The sequence below is a fragment of the Micropterus dolomieu genome, linkage group LG02 (genome assembly GCF_021292245.1).
Source record: "Micropterus dolomieu isolate WLL.071019.BEF.003 ecotype Adirondacks linkage group LG02, ASM2129224v1, whole genome shotgun sequence".
Lineage (NCBI taxonomy): Eukaryota > Metazoa > Chordata > Actinopteri > Centrarchiformes > Centrarchidae > Micropterus > Micropterus dolomieu.
In genome coordinates, this window is record NC_060151.1 from 11,831,917 (window position 1) to 11,849,692 (window position 17,776).

General features: G+C 42.0%; 1 protein-coding gene across 3 annotated transcripts in view; it reads right to left on the reverse strand.

Moving 5' to 3' along the window:
- Window positions 1-15,034, reverse strand: part of cacna1ha (calcium channel, voltage-dependent, T type, alpha 1H subunit a) — a 140,014-nt gene extending 124,980 nt beyond the window's left edge. For 2 of the 3 annotated variants that reach the window (XM_046074661.1, XM_046074646.1), the window contains exons 1-2: window positions 6,084-6,415; window positions 4,437-4,903 (exon numbers count right to left, since the gene is read on the reverse strand). In XM_046074661.1, the coding sequence (XP_045930617.1) occupies window positions 4,437-4,879 (443 nt within the window). In that variant the 5' untranslated portion in view covers window positions 4,880-4,903; window positions 6,084-6,415. Of the gene's footprint in view, window positions 1-4,436; window positions 4,904-6,083; window positions 6,416-14,997 lie in introns of those variants that run through there. The other variant, XM_046074653.1, reaches the window with a different exon arrangement.
- Between the last annotated feature and the right edge of the window lie 2,742 nt (window positions 15,035-17,776).

Here is a 17,776-nt window from a genome sequence, read left to right on the forward strand (position 1 = left end):
TGTGTGTGTGTGTGTGTGTGTGTGTGTGTGTGTGTGTGTCTCTGAGCGACCTCATCTGTATTCATTTATGAAGGAAGTGCAAGAGGTCCTTTCATGTTTAGAGTATAGAATGACTAATGGAGACAGATAGCATGATGAATCCACTCATCTGTAATGGATCAACCTCGTCTGGCCCCCGAATCTGATCTAATCAGCCTGAATCAGCTTGTTATCACACCATCTAACCAGTGACTCACAAACATTCAGTCTTGTGACAGTGTCACGGGAGGTATTATAAACATCATAAATTAGAATTGTTGTTGTGCTGAAATGCTAATCTGGTAATTGTGCACAACTGCTGACCTGTTATATGCGAAAAGTATCTTCCTAAATACAGATTTGATTTTTTTTGCAGCATGGAGCAGGACTGTGAGGAATCAGTTTGTCTAATCTCCGACATGTAAGTTGAAAAAATGTAAGGCTGTAAAAAAAGATAAGTGCTTCAAGGAATATAAAACAAGTAAGCAACCATTTAACTTTATTTATCTCTTTGTCTCTCCCCTCCAGATTCACACTTTAACTGCATGCATTTGTGTGGTTGAGTGGCAGAGTATTTATGCTGCGAATAATATTTACATAGCCCACTGTGGACCACCAACTCTGCAATGATTACACAGTGGGTCCTGCACACATAACCACACATTTGCAGACACTGAGGAATAAAACACCGAGAGCTGTCCAGAGAGATCAGCTTTTATGACATAACCTGGTTACAGTCTTAAACATGCAGTTATATTGCAATGCCAAGCAGGAGCCAGTGTTTACAGCCTTAGTCACAGCCATGTATCTTAGTTCAAATTGTCCTTGTGGTCGTCTAACATTAACACACCTTATACCATCAGCACTCAGCTAGAAATCAGAAATATGATCAGGAAAAAGCACATGTGCTGACCATAGGAGCATCTACTTCAAAGTAGTACACTACATCAGCACCAACTGCAGTAACGTTCCTGCTACAGTGCCGTGAACAAAACAGACATAATGAAATGCAACATTAACATCTGTCAGACAGCAGGCTGCCAAGCCAAATGTCTTATCTGTTTAAGTCCAACTGGAAAAGGTTGGATCATTTTTAGACTTTACTCCTCTCCTGTCCTCATCTGCTTGCTCTAATTTGCTCTGATTTTAAATAAAATCCCTACTTTCCTTTTCATTTTCTCATCGGACTGACATGCATACATGTGTAATGTACCAGGGTTTAATCCACACTTTGTGCTGTGGAACAATACCTCAACTAAAATAAAACATGTGAAAACACATTCAAGTATTGTGTGCACCAACTTTGAAATATCTAAATACACTGTCAGTGTAAAAGGAAATAGGACTTGGCCAGAATCCCTGCCATTTTATGCTGTATTCATTTAAAAACAGCCAACAAGATGTGCATTTGTATTATTTCCAATGCCGGCAGAGATCTGCCAATTCCATCCTCTTTAAATTATTTTCCAAACAACCAGCCTAGCAGAATTGTGCAATACTTCAATTTCACAGAGTACGCTGTTCTGTGAGAGGGCATAGCATGACGATCATTTCCATGGCTAGGCTCTTTATTGCCTACCCTGAGCAGTACGGATATAAAACTGTATTAATCCCCAAAGGTAAATTCTATTCTATTCCATTTTGAAAACATGAAACCTTGGAGATGGTAGAGACAGTTTGTATTGCTCAGGGACACTTGATGGAGTAGATGATGGTTGACATGGCAGTTTGCATCCAGTTCTACCAGTTTTAAGACGGTCTCTGGAACTAGTAGGCTTTTCGTTAAAAAGAAACCAATATGACTCCTCATCAGCCTGTAAAAACAGAAGTATAATATCATCTGTGGTCATCTGTGTCCTTGAGGTACAGATATCAAGTATTTGACAGAAAAAACTGCATTATAATCTGGGGGGGGCATGGAGTTTGAAAGACGAGGGCAGTAAACAGACAGGAAAGCTCTAATGTAAGATGCTATGGAGTTGCATTTGTCAGTCATCAGTATCTGTGTATATGTTGGCTGGTAAGTAACAAGAAATTGCAGTACAGAAACACAAAACCAGTGTCACCATCACATAGATTGTCCACAAGAGAGCAACGACAAGTTCATTTTTTAACTGTCCCTCTTGGTATTTAACTTAGTCACAGTTCTTAAAAATAAAATATAAATGTCAGGAACCCATGTCAAAATTGATTGTTTATGTAATGTGAATGTGTAATGTAAAATGATTTGCTGATATACTTTTAACTCCTAAAGATTGATGTTGATATAAGCGTCAGAAATCCAAAAGGAGTCCGGCTATTTATTTATTTACTAATTTAGTGGATGCAGCTAAATTACTGGAGTACCCCTTTTATGTCGGAAGCAAACTTCCATGTCCTACCATTCTCCTAACGACCACTAACAATGAGAAATGTATGTATTAATGTAACGTATTCTGAAATCTACCCAAACTTCGCCAGTCCTGTGTCAGGTCACACTGTTTTAAATAAATTTCCATCAGATTCAAATTCAACTCTTGTCACGAGGAGGGTCATGAAGGAGATTTGGCTGGCAGGCATTGATGTATTCTGACATCAAAGTGGGTTTAACCCGTGTCAATGTGTAGGTCTGAATGGGGTATGAATCATCAGCTCCCCTTCCTATAGCTGACAATCGTTTGAAAGGAAGGAGAGGTAAATACAGATTTACATGCAGCTTGGCATCTACATACTCATAAAACAAATATGATCTACCTGTCTCCAGTATCAATATCCTCTCCAATTTAAAACGCCTTGTCAAGATTCACCTCCTAAAGATCCACTTCCACCTCCAGGCTGCCACTACTGTGCAAACACACAACCACACAAGATACCAAAACATCATGCAGTACTGTTACAAAATCATCTGTGGATGCAGCCAGCCAGAGTCTACAGCAGTCACTACACACGAGAAGACTATTTTAGTTTGCATTTTTATACTCTCAGTCCCCTGCAGATTAGATTCCAGGTACACGGGAATGTACTTAGCAAATAAATATGACTCAGATCCTTATTTTGTTGTACACCACCCACTTCACCACATTGGGACTGAAAAATTATTGCAGCGGTTCATCTTCAAATTCTTTTCATAGTGCTTGGATATGGATGCACATCATGTTCTTTTCTGTCAGTGCTCGCCTGTGTTACAACATCCCACAGATGAAAATTATCCAGACAGGATTGCTGATTTTACTTGGACTATTTGGCATCCCTGCATTAAATTAAAATGAAGGATTTTTAGCACAAAATGGCTGCCAGAAAACGTGAGCAGAGGGATACTGTCAGCTCAAAGATAGTATTACTGTACATTTAAAAGCCATCATCTAATGATCTTCAAGCATACGGGGCAAGAAACTCTGAAATATATTTAAATTTGATCCAAAAACAACGAGTGAATGCTACCCAGCACTTTAAATCTACACACAGGTAAAGTACACCAAAACAACGATGAAAGTTAACCCAGAAATAATGCTAAGAAAAATCTAAGAACTGAAATGCATACATAATCAGTGTAAAGATGTTACCAAACATGACCAGAAAAGAGCATGATTCCCTGTTTTGGGAATGTTTGTCTGTAGACACGTCAAAATGGAGAAAGAGTTGGTCTCTCACTTTGCACTTTGTTCTCTTACATTAATGATGATGAGTCCTCAAAGCAAACATGTGCTGTACAAGTATTTATACACCTACACCTACAGCCAATGGACCCTTGGGAAGCTTATACCTTGGCTGGAGGTGTTGAAAAAAGTCTAAAAACACAGCAGTGGTAAATTTTCCACAAATAAAGCTAAGCTGCTTTAATGTGTATCTGAATATACTTTTGTCAGCCTAAAAGCTCTGTTAGTGGACCCAATAAAGGACATACTGCTTCTTTATACCCACCGCACCAGTGTGGTTTGGCCTGATCAAGTGAACGACCCTACTCACTGGATTTGGTGACATATACTGATCTTTTTGCCACACAGAAAAGGACAGACCAGTACACAAGATAGAGACCATCCAGGTCTCTACCTCTCTATTTTCCTAATGAAGAAGCGCTCAAGACAACTGCAACAAGACCAGTTATTCCCACATGTACAGCCACATCTCATATGTCCAAACAGTGGCCTCCTTAGGATGTTTAACCCCAGTGGTTGGACAAATGACCTGTCAAACTTGACCAGCATGGAGCCTGCAACTGATGCTTGTTTAGTCTCGCAGGAACAAGCAGGTTGCTTCATTTACATGGCTAGCATACATTTTTCAGAAAGCTGCAACAGCTGACTACATCATCATTATCTGGCATGTGTTTGGCTTAAAAACATAACAATCGCATACCTTAAACTCAAGGGATACGCGTAAGTTATGCAGTGCTTACCGGGCGTCCAACAGGGTTAGGCTTCCAGCATATGAAAGGATATGGGTTACAGACGACGCGAAGACACCAGTTGCGAGGCCTTGTTGTTTGCTTTAAGCAGAAGAAGGCCAGCGGGGCCAGGGCCGGGTACGGCTGCTGCTCCTCCTCCTCAGAGACGCAGTCTGGATCGCGAATCGGAGCTGTGATACGAACTCCCAATGCTGGACCAACTTCCACATCCAGCTCCGGTTCCTGGTCTTCATGCTCCTGAACTTCAGAACTCCATTCTCCTCCTTCGCGCCGTCCACTACTGCTCCTCCCCTCCCTCTCCACCTCCTCCTCTTCCTCCTCGTCATGGCCTCCTCCAGGGTCAACATCATGGCCTGGGGTGTCCTTCCTGTAGGGCGTCGGTATAGCAAGCCTCACCTCTTCCTGCACTTCCTCCTGCTCCTGCCCCTCCGGGCACTCAGCGTACTGAAAGCGTGCTCTCCCCTCGCCATCAGTCATGATAGAGCATCAGGCAGAGCCACTCTGAAGGGAGGTCAGACGGAGAGAGGTTAGAGAAAGGGTAAAGTGAGACAGGTGCAAAGATGGACAGCAGTGTGATGAGAGAGGCCGTGGTGGAGGTAGAGGGAAGAACATTTGCAAAGATGCAGAAAAACAGTGACAGAAAAGGAAGCGGGTGAAAGACAAATCACACAATGAGCCAAATAAACACTCAGGCCGTTTCTTCCTCCAGTCCTTCAGCAGCAAAAGTGCTTGCTTCCAATCAATCTAGACACAGATTTTCAATATTGGTTTACTAACCTGGCAGCGCTTGAGGCTTTCCGTGAGTATGAATTTTACAAAGCTCTTTGTCAGTTCAACCACTTCCTCAGTCTGTGTCTCTTTCTCTCCACTTAAAAATGAACTATCCCTATGATAGAACATAAAATAATGACAAGAAACCAAAGATCTTTGTTGGAACACCAAATAAATATTGTGTGAATATAAGAGACGAATTAATACAGTAAACTCACTATTGAGCTCCACAGACAGACAACTAGGCCCTATTTGCTGTGTTTCAGTGACTATATATAGTTAGCAACACAAACATGTATTACAATAAGGTAATATATGAGTGCCACAGAATTATATTGTGATATTATGGGAATAGTGAGGCTATTTTCAAAAAAACTCTGTCTCCTGCTCTTCCTGTTGCTATGTGATTGAACAGATGGACTGCTCTGTCTCTGGTCTACTAGAGGTTTTTAGCGGACACCACGCAATGGTGGGCAGGGAATGCGCAAAAAGAAAAAAAAACACAATACATGCCACACTAATCCTGATTATTGTAATAAGTAGAATAGCATCGAGAGCAAAACATTAGGCATTATAATCCCGCTAACAGACTTTTCTCTTCCAAGGGCTTTTTTTTAATGGTCTTTGTTTCCCTCATTTGCCGTAATATGAGAAAAGCGCATCTCGAGGTTCAAGGCAGCTGTATGTCACAGAGGGATACATGTTAAACATGCTCTCATCAGAACAGCTGCTGAAAAGTAGGCTACTAACATTTCAAACGGTGAGAAAGGAATTAAAAACTGCCTGAAGGAATGGAGCGCCCATCACCTGTGTTTATGTTTTTTCGTCATTTAAAAGTGCACTCAATCTTGGACTCGATATATATTAAAACATTACAGGCAAACAGAATAACTTTATTATTTTAAAATACCTTATAGAGACGGAATCGGAAGTTCCCATAAGCATGATCCGTGACTTTCCGTGTTTCTAGCACACCCAGCCTTTCTCAGCAATCCGGAGCTTTCCTTGTCTCCCCTTCCTCTCTTCTCTTCCCTCAAAAAAATCTCCTTACTTCTTTTGATTTTCACAGACCAAAGGTAATCCGAGAACCGTTACAAAAAAAATAAAACACTGGAAGTAATCAAAGAATCACTTGAAGAGGTCTTCATGTGCGCGTTCGGTTAAACGGGAACATCTATCCAAATCCGTGCATCCATCCATCCGTCCATCCTCGCTGAGGTGTTGGTTACGCAGCGTGGAGCGGAGATGCGCGCGGGAGGGTCGTACCGTGTGAAGTCGCTGAGCTGAAGCTCCGTGGATGAGCTGACGCGGAATAACTTGGCCCAGGACCCGGGAGCCCTGACACGTGACGTGATGCCCGGCTATAGGGGCGTAGCGGACAGTGGGGGACACACACGCGCTCGAAAACGCCACAAACAGCCAAGATGTTTCTTCAATATGCAGCTGTAGATAATGGAAACGGTATTAATCATATATTAGCATATATAAGCCACAGGAACCATTACTATGATAATCATTAGCCTATTATTATTATTATTATTATTATTGTGCAGCCACATACAATGATTTTGAATAGGAACAATAGAGTGGCTATACAAAGGTAATGGAGGCTAATTGTGTCAATATTTCCTATGTTTTTATAAAACAGATATTAATATAAATAGGCTATATCCCCTAAGGTTAGTTGATATCTGTTGGGCTGAATAGATGGGCTTGAGATTTTGACTACACCTTGAGGTGTGCTCCAGACTGGGCAAAAACGAAAAAACGATGTGTGCAAGATTGGCTGCAAGGCGATTTTGAACAGTGGCCACCATTGTAATTGCAGGACACTTGACACCCACTGGCCCCAAAAGACTCTTTGACTATATGCACACACACTAATGAAGATGACATTTTTTCTGGGGTCAAATGCATTTCAAATTACTTATTATATTATTAATCCAATAAAAATAAAAAGTATCAAAGAGTCATACTATTAAATTATTTTTTTTGACCTCTTGAAAAATATGAAACTCATTTTCAAAACAAAGACCGGCAGGTTGCAGAGCTGAGGTGGTTGGAGTTTGGTAATATAAGCTGTGTTTTTTAATATCTGTTTAGGCCATAAAATCACTAGTCATAGAGTAACCAACCTGTGCAGGATTGGGGCCAGATGAGATACTTTGCGAATCCAGATCATTTCATTTTACCAGATTTGGGTTAGTTTGAATCTAGTCTAGTAGCAGTGGACTCCAATCTGGACCAGTTTTGAAGCTTATGACAACCCGGAAGCTCATCCGATCCGGTCAGTTTATGCAAATTCCTGTGTGCGGGGGGTCAGCAGGAAGTCACCTGGGTCAGCCAGAAAAGAACAGAAGAGGCCCAAACACCAGCAAATTTTGGCATACGTGCCCAGTGAGAAACTTGAATGGGGAGCTATCTTAGGACAGATAATCTTTCTGTGTTGAACACCAACCATTTTATTTTGATATTTAAAAAACAATCAAACAATGCACTCAAAACTACAAAGAATTTGTTTTAACTCAGCAACATGTCCTTCTTTAGGAAGTCCAGTTTTGTGTGCGTAGCTTTCCCATTCTATTTTTTAAACCTGTTTAAAAGATAACAGCTATGCCATTAATGTGGAATGTTCTATTAATCTTAAATACTATATTAGTTTACAACATCCAAAACAAAATGCACCCAGGGAAAATGTATAAATTCTCCTTCATGTTACAGTTAACATGTTAAGCTTGAGTAATGGGAAACTGACAAGTTGTCCTTTTAAAATGGTTTATACATTTACTCATAATCAACAATATTGTTCATCGTATGTTCAGCATATTTGTTATGGAACAGTACCTGTATTAAATCTGGCAACTGCTGCTTCTGTGCCATGTCGACTTCTTTATAGGCAATTTGATTTGACAATCAATTTAAAGTCCCATCCTGCCTGGGTGATCGATCACAAATACATACACTATATATTTAACAAAAAGTGTTTTGATGTGATAAAGTGAGAGATGGAAGGAGGGGAGGCAGAAAATGACAGAGTGAGAGAGACCGTTGGAACGAGGTTTATACAGGAGAAGAGCTTAGTGCTGTACATTTGGATCCCGAGCAACTCTGCTGACAAGCATAAGAAGAACCTGCCAGAAGCTTGGCAGTAATTGACATAGGGATGGAGAGAATGAAAGGGATTCAAAAGCTCCCTTCTGGAATCAAATCCCTCAGGGTTCATTTAGACCTGACAGCTGATAGGATGAGCATCCGATCAGTCAGACGTGGTCAAAGCAAAATTTGCATGTCATTCAGACACACCAAGTTAGTGGGAGATTAGGGAATGGAGACAAGGTCAGAAAAGTCACCCATGTGTTCCTGGTGGATTGCTCGCTCTGGCTCTCCATACTAACACAGGAAAACCAATAAAACTATCAGTGCAGCTTTTGTTCCCACTGGAAACTAGGGAGCAATGGGAGTCACTGCACAGAAGAAATGCCATATAAACCTAGTTACTCGTTTGAAAAAGTGGTAATACATAAATACACTGGTTAGTCAGAGTTAAGGACAGAGGCAGTTTTTAGAGAAGTTCAGCAATGTCCCAAGAACCTGACATAACCATTTAATCTTTGTGTGTTTACATACAGAGGGAAACTACTTGATTGTCACAGCTAAAAAACAAAGCCAAAGTAGCAACGTTAGTTTAATCACACCAGATATGAGACTTCAGGCCTCCCGTCATGCCTGGATGCTGCAAATCCATCTTCCCTCATTTAAAAAATGCCAGCCTTAAACACTTTGCCAAGACACCAAATGACTGAAAACCCTCACTTCATTAAAAGCCCACATAACAAAAGCAGTTATTTTACAAAGCTCTTTAGAGTGACAGACTCTCTGCCGGGTTAGAAAATGCATAAAGTCTAGTCTCAACCAACCATTGTGGCAGCTGTGCCCTTTGATTAATGCAGCATGTTACAATAAGATTTGTTGTAACCACACAGCCAGTAATTCAGTCTTTTATTGAACAGCATTGCCCTGGAGCAATCCTGCAGATCACTCCAAAGCATCAGCTACACTAGAGCAAACTGAATAAATACTGGGCCCATGGACGTGAGTCTGCTGCCAATCTTTCCGTCGCACAAGGCTAAGCTGATGGAAATAATAATTTGCCAAAAGGTTGATGTTCTCCTTCAAGACCCTTGGCAGTGGAGCCGTGTCCCCGAAAGCCAATTAAGGAGTTGTTTGAAGTGGAGAAACTCAGGGGAACAATGGAGACGGTCACAGGTTTTATTACAAATGGTGAAGTGAGTTTAATCTGGAGTTGGTAGAAGGGAGGGTATTATGCATCTTCATGGTCACGTAGCATTACTCAAGTGATGGCTGCCTAAGGGGTGGGGGGGCCCCAAAGCCGCGCTGAATCACACTTTCACATTATCTGACTGTGGAATGGGACATTACATTATCTTAAGTAGACTAATATGCATCAGAGTTGCTGAAGTAATTACACAAGTTAAAAGCTCCTAAGTGGGCGCGTTTGTCCATTCATTCTCAGCTGTGAGCAAAAGCGAGCAGCATGCCGACAGATCGAGCTCCGCCGCACACACACACCCCTCTGACACCTGTCTTTCTCTCCCACCTGTCTGCCCCCCCGCCCCACCTCCTGCCTTCCTATCATGTACAGAGTTGGAGCTCATATACCTCATTACCGTAGGCTTGGCCCCAAAATGTCTCCCATGAGGCTTTTTGCTATGTTGGCTCTAGTTTCACACCGCTCTCAGCTGTGTGTATAAAGCCTGGAAGCCTGGTTTGAATTTGCTCCAGGCATCTCTTCCTAAATTCTTGTCTCTACACCAGCCCTCAGCTGCACATTCAGCCTGCTGTGAAACTGGAGCTCAACGTTAGCAAAAGCATAACCAATTTCCCCACTGGCGACAAATAGGGTTATTGATTGATTGATTACCTTGCTTCTCTTTTGTTGCACATAAAAATCACTCCTGAGCTTGCGAATCTACTCCTGATTCCAACACGTGCACAATACATTTAGTCACAAATTCCACAAGGGGACAAATAACAGACTGTGTGATATCTTTAGGGAATAAAACTCTTCACGCAGTGTTTTTACTTAATTTGTACAAGTCCATTATACATATTGACACCAGTCTAAATCAATAAACATGTGTACTTTCCACAGATAACCAATAGTCCTCTGTCAGTCCACACTCTCTGCCTTCCATTCCCTGCCTTTCCCCCACCACTCACGCCCCCCATCCCATCATCCCCCATCCTCCTCTCCACTCCGACTCCCCCGCTTTCATCATCCAGCCTTTTCTTCCTGCTTTTCTCATCTCCTTCTCATCAGCGACCATCACTTGATCCTACTAGGCACAGCAGTGGAGGAAAGAGGAAAGCCGCTGGACACACACACACACACACACAAAGTGATGGGTTTTCATTTCAAATTCTATATAAGCCAGGCATCCCATCAGATACAGACAGAAAGATTCAATTTTGCAGAATGAGAAGTAAATGAAATCAGCTTTTTCTTAAATATAGCACACTATGTGGATGGGGGGGGGGGGGGGGGGGGGGGGGTGATTCATATTTGGTTAATGGTATTATGAGCATCTTGAGCAAACACAACTGAACCCACAGAAAGGAGTAAGGAGAACCATGTTTATGTCCTGCATGCACTTTTTGACTGACTCGTGATCTCTTGAGATGTGCAGGGCAGAAACACAACAAAGAAGTGTCCCAAGTATGAATAAAAACAACAAAGTCGAGGACTGGTTCTTAAAGATTCCAGCATCATCTTGGTTCCTTTCCGCTCTATCTCACCTTGCCCTTGATCTTAGTTCGATGTATCTGCCTCACCACCTTCTCTCCCCTTGTCTCTGCAGGCTGGAGTCTCATTAAGGCCTGCTGACGTAAGTGAGGAGGGGGAGACCCTGCATGTCTTCTTTCAGAGGGCTTCCCCTGCAGGAGCATGGGCAGTCCTGTACTGTACATGTGTAGACGCGAGCGTGTGTCACGAGTGCATTGCACAAAGCCACTGAAAAATGCATATTCTTGATGTATTATTGAAATCAAGCTTGGAAAAAGTCAAGTGAAAGAGGAAAGGATGAAAGAGACTTTATTTGTTTTTTTTCCATCCCTCTTTCTAGCTGCATGCCAAAGTAATCATTCTAATTAGGGTATGGGAGAGGAAAAAGTATTTGTGCATTCATAAACACAACAGGAACAGAGCAAACAGTTACATAATCGCACACAAACACCAGCAGGCTGCTTTACATACTCTCGCACACACACTCACACACCAGTATGGCGTAGCATCACAGGCTTTGGAAGGAAAATCTGTCAAGCTACACAGTGCACCCAGCCACGCAGCTCAGTCATACATGTTGACATGTGAAAGACACCTGTGTGTGTGCGAGAGACAGAGGCATAACGGCGTTAGATCTGCGTACAGCCTGTGTATCCAAATCCTCTATGGCTCATCTGCATTCACTAGTATGTAATTATGTGTGTGTGTGTTTGGGCCCACCCTAAGTTACGTTCAGTCCATCTCCGGATGACTGTAGAGACTTTGTTCCTGCTTCCAGATGGTGCTGGAAGCTTGGCGATATGACGACTACCTGAAGGGCAACTTTAGCAAGCCGTAACACCGCTCCAAGTGTCACAGTAAAAATGAATGGTACACCTATCATGTCCAAATCTACTCTGTGCTGATTTGCAGGTACCCTGGAAACTCTTCCCCATCATCTCCCCAATTTCCAGCACCTGCTGCAGGGTGATATGCGTAACATATTGGGCGCTACAGCTAATATTCCCCAAAGTTGACCTCACAAAATATTTACGCAGATTTATTTTGCCTTTGTGAGCAACTCAGATAATCGTGTCCATTCCGCAGAAAAAAATTTATTTCACTAAAATTTAGCTTTTGTTAATTGCTGGTAAGATCGGGACCAAATACAGACCAGCCACAGATAAAGGGTCAGTTTTATGACTTGCAGTGTGCAGCTGACTTGCTAGTAGTTTTGTAGGTTTATAGCACCACTTGAAATTTGAAATAAAATTTAGATTAGCATCTAGAATTATAAATCACAGAAATAATTGGTGGCCACATGGGACCTGAAGTCTAAAATCAGCAGTTTACAAACAAGCGAAACTGATTTGATCACTGTGGTCAGTCCAGGCTGACCAGACAACTGTTCAACGATGACTGGGCAAAGGTGTTTATACTGTGGGAATCAGGCTTGCTATTTCACAACGATTGAGATTTAGAAAACAGAACCACACACACTAGGTCTTTAAAAATCAGAAGCAGTGAACATGCAAGCCCAGTTTGTGACCAAAGCACTCTCTCTGATGCTCTGCGATTCGGTCGCACAGCGTTGCCTCCACTAACATCAGGGGAAAATCAAAGCATTATTTTTACCCAGCACAGAGTTGTATCTTCAAAGGTGTTTTTGTGATCTACTGTCTGCCCAGAATTATACAAGTTTTGCTAAGGGTAAGGACATTTTTTGGAGGTTTTCCTTTTTATGTTACTTTATATTTCAGTACATCCCATCAAAGGAAAATACTGTACTTTTTACTACACTGCATTTATTTAACAGCTATAGTTACTAGCTACATTTCAGATTAAGATGTTGCACAAAAACATATGATAACATTAAAATGACCATAAACTGTTAAAGTTTAAACCAGTGACTTCCAACCTTTCTGGCCCATTTCCCCTCCAAACTTCACAGATGGCTTCATTTAAATAATAGTCTGAGGCTCAAAAAGGTAAATGTATCCAATATTTCACAAAAAAGCAAAGATGGCATACAGATTTATGTTCCTACCCCATAATATCCTTGTGACCCTTAAAAAGGAGCCCAACCTCTAAGGTGGGAACCACTGATGAAACTACCTTTTAGTATATAAAGAAGTTGAAACTACCTTGACCTCGACTGGTGACAACAGTAAACTGCTGCTTAAGCATTATTTTACTAGCTTACAACTTCTTTACTCAAGAAGGATTTAAATTATCTTTGCTGCGTCCAGGCATTTGAATGGGTAAGAATGTGATGAATGTCATGTAGGCATGTCCTTGTCTTTTGTGGTGTGATTCTGTAATGTCTGCACTCTGCTTTCATCTATTGAAAATAAAAAGGAATATACACACACAGCCACTGACTGCCTGCTGGTCTCTTGAAAAATATGAAACTCATTTTCAATACAAAGACCCGCAGGTTGCATGGCATCCTCCCCCACATACACCCCTACTGCTAGACTTCAAACCAGCTCAGCGAGAGACAGTGAGGCTGAGGCCAAAACAGGGGTGAGCGTGAATAGAGAGCAATGAAGGTATACAAAGAGAAAGTGAGATGGTGGGAGAGACAGGTAGAGAGAGAGAGTACTGACCACACGAACACAGGGAGAGGGAGAAAGAATGATGTGCCATAGCAGCAGTAATGACGGTAACATCTGGATTATAATTTGGTGTTGTATGACAGTGTCTGGCAGCCTTCTGTGTGACATTATGTTAACACATCCATACACAATGCAATGTAAAGCAACAACCATCTTAATACTTTTTACTGCAAAATACTGAGCTGTGTTAGGAATATCTGCGCGCATCTTCACAGTGTCATCAAATTAATGAACATCACATAATTTATATACTTATACACACACACACACACACACACACACACACACAAATGAGACCCTCTGCAATAGAACGGGACACAACCTGAACCCAGCTAGGTGAAATAACTTGGACCTGGCTCAATTCGTGTCCTACATTAAGCCCTTGGTTAGTACAAACCCAGTGGACCCGTGAAGACCTCTACTTTTCCCCCATTGTTTTGTCTAGCAGAGCTAATAGTGTTTCAGCCATGCTTACAAACGTGTCAGTTCCGTGACAGCTGTTTAAGGACAATCTTTGACTTGTCAAGACAATGCCATATGTTCTAAATGCTATGTAATTTGAGTAAATAAAAGTAAATCACATGTAGGTGTCCTGCCTTAAGAACCATTTTGAACCAATTATCCATAAAAATCCAGATCTGAAAATGTAACTCCATATAGCATTTTTCCACACTGCTTGGTGGAGATCAGATCTGAGTCACATGTGAAGGAAAACAAAACTAAACTGGGTTGTTGGTTGGTTGGTCTCCCTGTTTTCGTTGTATAATTTGAGAGTGCTTGTGCTAGGGTAACATTCACAAGGGCGTAGAATTTAGTAGAGCCATGTCACTACCGATATCCAGCAACTACTGAATTGTCCCTAGCAATAATTTTGATCAAAACAATTAAATATAACCACCGTTCACTGTCCGTCAGCATCTAATCAGTGTATTCGGCACACAAACGGTTAACAGCTCTTGTCCTCTACTATGAGCCAATGTGTTTCAAAGTTTTGAAACAGTATGCCTCACAGAGGTTTGCTGTCTGTTTTTTTTATCCCCACCAACAGTGACATGAAATATCCGCCCTTGAACATTCACCTCCGTACAGACTCATACATTAACACAGAACTAATTCAACACCTCTTATGTCAACAAAAATGTAACATTACATGCTTTACAAGGTAGTATTATTGGATTGGATTGCCTTTGTAGTCTAAGTGTTGCTGTGCTGCTCATGTACGTCGCTAATCTGCGATGTAATGGTAAACATTAACATTGGCAAACTTTGTCTTCCTGTCCGTGATTATTATGAGGCAAACAAAATAATTGCAGGACATTTACTCACTCAAAGTGGAGAGTAAACACTATCAAACAACAAGTGAACATGTGCAGGTAACATGTTTCAGGTGGGTTCCTTCCTTCACTTCTTCGTCTACCACTTACCATGTGTTTTGACTTTCCACTCCATTGAGTGTGTCTGAAACTGTTGTGAGATGAGTCTGTCACATTCTGGGCTCCTGCAGAGAGACAGACATAAAGTGATACAAAGACAGTAAATAAGAGAGAGAGAGATCGCGAACTGAAGAGAGACGTGCTAATAAAGGTGAGGCGGTAGAACAGAGATGGAGAGGGAAAAGAGATGGATGTGACACAGAGATAAATAAAAGGATGAGCAGACAGACAGGAGGAAGCAGACTTCCACAGCTGAGTCATGCAGCTCTGTGAAGTCTCGCTACACTTCCAGAAACTTCTGTGCAGTCCTCGCATACTCAGCTGTGTAACAATGTGCGTGTGTTTGTGTATATGTGAGCGCTGGTGCAGCTGTGCATTCCAATCAGAGAGATTTAACCCTCACGCCCCCGCTGCCACCCTTACCCCTCAGCCGCCCACCCACCCACCGCCTCACTCACATCATCCACTAATACCCTCTGCTGTCCTACCATCTGGACTAGTTACTGCTACCAGTCAGTATATGTGTGTGTGTGTGTGTGTGTGTGTGTGTGTGTGTGTGTGTGTGTGTGTGTGTGTGTGTGTGTGTGTGCGTGCGTGCGTGTGCGTGTGCTTGTTTGTCTCCAGCCTCATGCCTCACAGTCACACAGAAAAGAATTAGCTGGTTAATACAACCCCCTGCTCTCACAAACATCAATTACAAAGAACACAACAAGCTTTTTATTGAAATCAAAATATTTGAATGCTCAGTGGGTTCTGACTGCCGCCATACTGTGTTTCATACACCTACAGCTGATAAGGGATAAGGGTGCCACACCATGCTATTGATTTACCTACATTGTCAGAATCTTATCCCAACTTTCTCACCGCAAATCTATCCAACAGTGTTTAATGGCTAAATCTACTCCTGAGGGCTATAGCTGTCATTTAGCCGATTTAATTTACTGCTTTGTGTCTGTCTGTTTTGACCACCTTCCACACTTTAACAGACAGGTTATTATGAGCCACAGACTGAAATATCAAGTCACAACGTAATTGGTACAAGGAGCAACCCTTTAAAATTTCAGAAAATGTCACTTAAAATGGAGCTTCCTCAAAGACAGTATAGAAATATGTTGCGGAATATGCATACAGCAGCATTAAATCTTTCTAGTAAGATTGTCAAAATAGATCGTAATTGTCACACTCAGCAGCCGTCAGCCATGCCATGTTTTGCACTCTTGAGTTTGGTCAGGTGATTATCTGTTATTTTGGTCTGTTGGGTATTGGGGTTCTGTCTTGTCTATCGTCTGGTGTTCAGTAACCTGTGTCATGTCTGTTCCCCCAGTTATCACTCTACATGCCAGTCTCTCTGTTTTTCCCTGTTCTCTCTCTGCCCGCCTGTGTCTCGTTAGTCTCATGTCCCTCACCTGTGTACCTCCTCCCAGCTCGTTACCCCTGTGTATATATCCTTGCTTGTTTCCCTCAGTCTTTGTCTGGTCATTGTTGCGTGCATATGCTCTGTCGCATGTTGTCGTATTTAGCCTGCCCTGCCCTGCCCTGCCCTGCCCTGCTCGTCTTGTCACCCTGTTTCTTTGGATTTCTGTTTGGATCACCTTGTTTTTGGACTCTGTTAATCAGCCACTCTGCCATTAAGTGTACTCGCCTTTTGTTTGTTGGTTTAATAAATCTCCAGGACTGAACCTGCCAGCCGTGTGTCCCGCATTTGGGTCCTCCAACCTGCTTCACCACACGCACCTCTGACAGTAATAGCAGGTGATGGAAATTATTAGCTTTTTGAAAAGTTATGATACCTACTATAGTAGTGTGTGGCCAGCTGCCTAACTGCAATTTCTGCACTACACAGAGATTAATACTTCCAAAGAGTTTTGTAGAAGGTTTAACAACTTAAGGTAACACTAAATGCATGACCCTGAGTAGGCCTAAACAAAAGAGAATTTCCAGACTTACAATAAAAGTTACAAACTAAATTGGAATGGAAGTTTATCTGGGAAAACACATCTCTCTGAATCCTTTTCACTATTGCTTTGCTGGGTGTACAGTAAGTCAGACAGAAATTGGGCTGGAACCAACTCCAGCCAAATATCACTAGTTTTTCATTTAGTTGGTATGCATGTACAAATGTGACACTGGTGCAACTCAAGCTTTGTTATCAACCACATAATAGTTTGCAATCAAAAAGTCAATACTGAGCTAAAAGCTGGAAGCCACACCGTGCTAACAGGAAATACACCATCTATCTCATTTGCTTTCGTCTCACTGCCCCGGTTGCTCAGTCTTCACTAGATTTTCAGCTTAGTTTCATCATCCGCCTTTCTGTTCACAAAGAAGAGCGCACACACACACACACACACACACACACACACACAGGGCCTAAAACCCAGTAAATATGGCTTATTAAATCTGAGAGTCAAGTATTACTCAACTTACAGCATTTGTGTGTGTCATCATGTCTATGTGAGGGGGTACATGGACACGTGTGTATATGTGAGTATGTATATCAGGTTAGAGGAAAGGAGCCCTAACAAGGTCTGTAGCGGCCTCGCTTCAACGGAGCTGGCTTGACTGCTCTCACTAATGAGACAGTGACACACACACACACACGTACACATACACATAAAACTCTCTGAACAGACACAGTGAATCACCATTTATTCCAAACAACCTCAGTCACTAATCCATTTCCTGGCCTGTGTGTGTGTGTGTGTGTGTGTGTGTGTAAGTCCAAAAGGTCCCTGTCCTGGCAGCTTCTCATGGTTAATCCCCCCCCCCC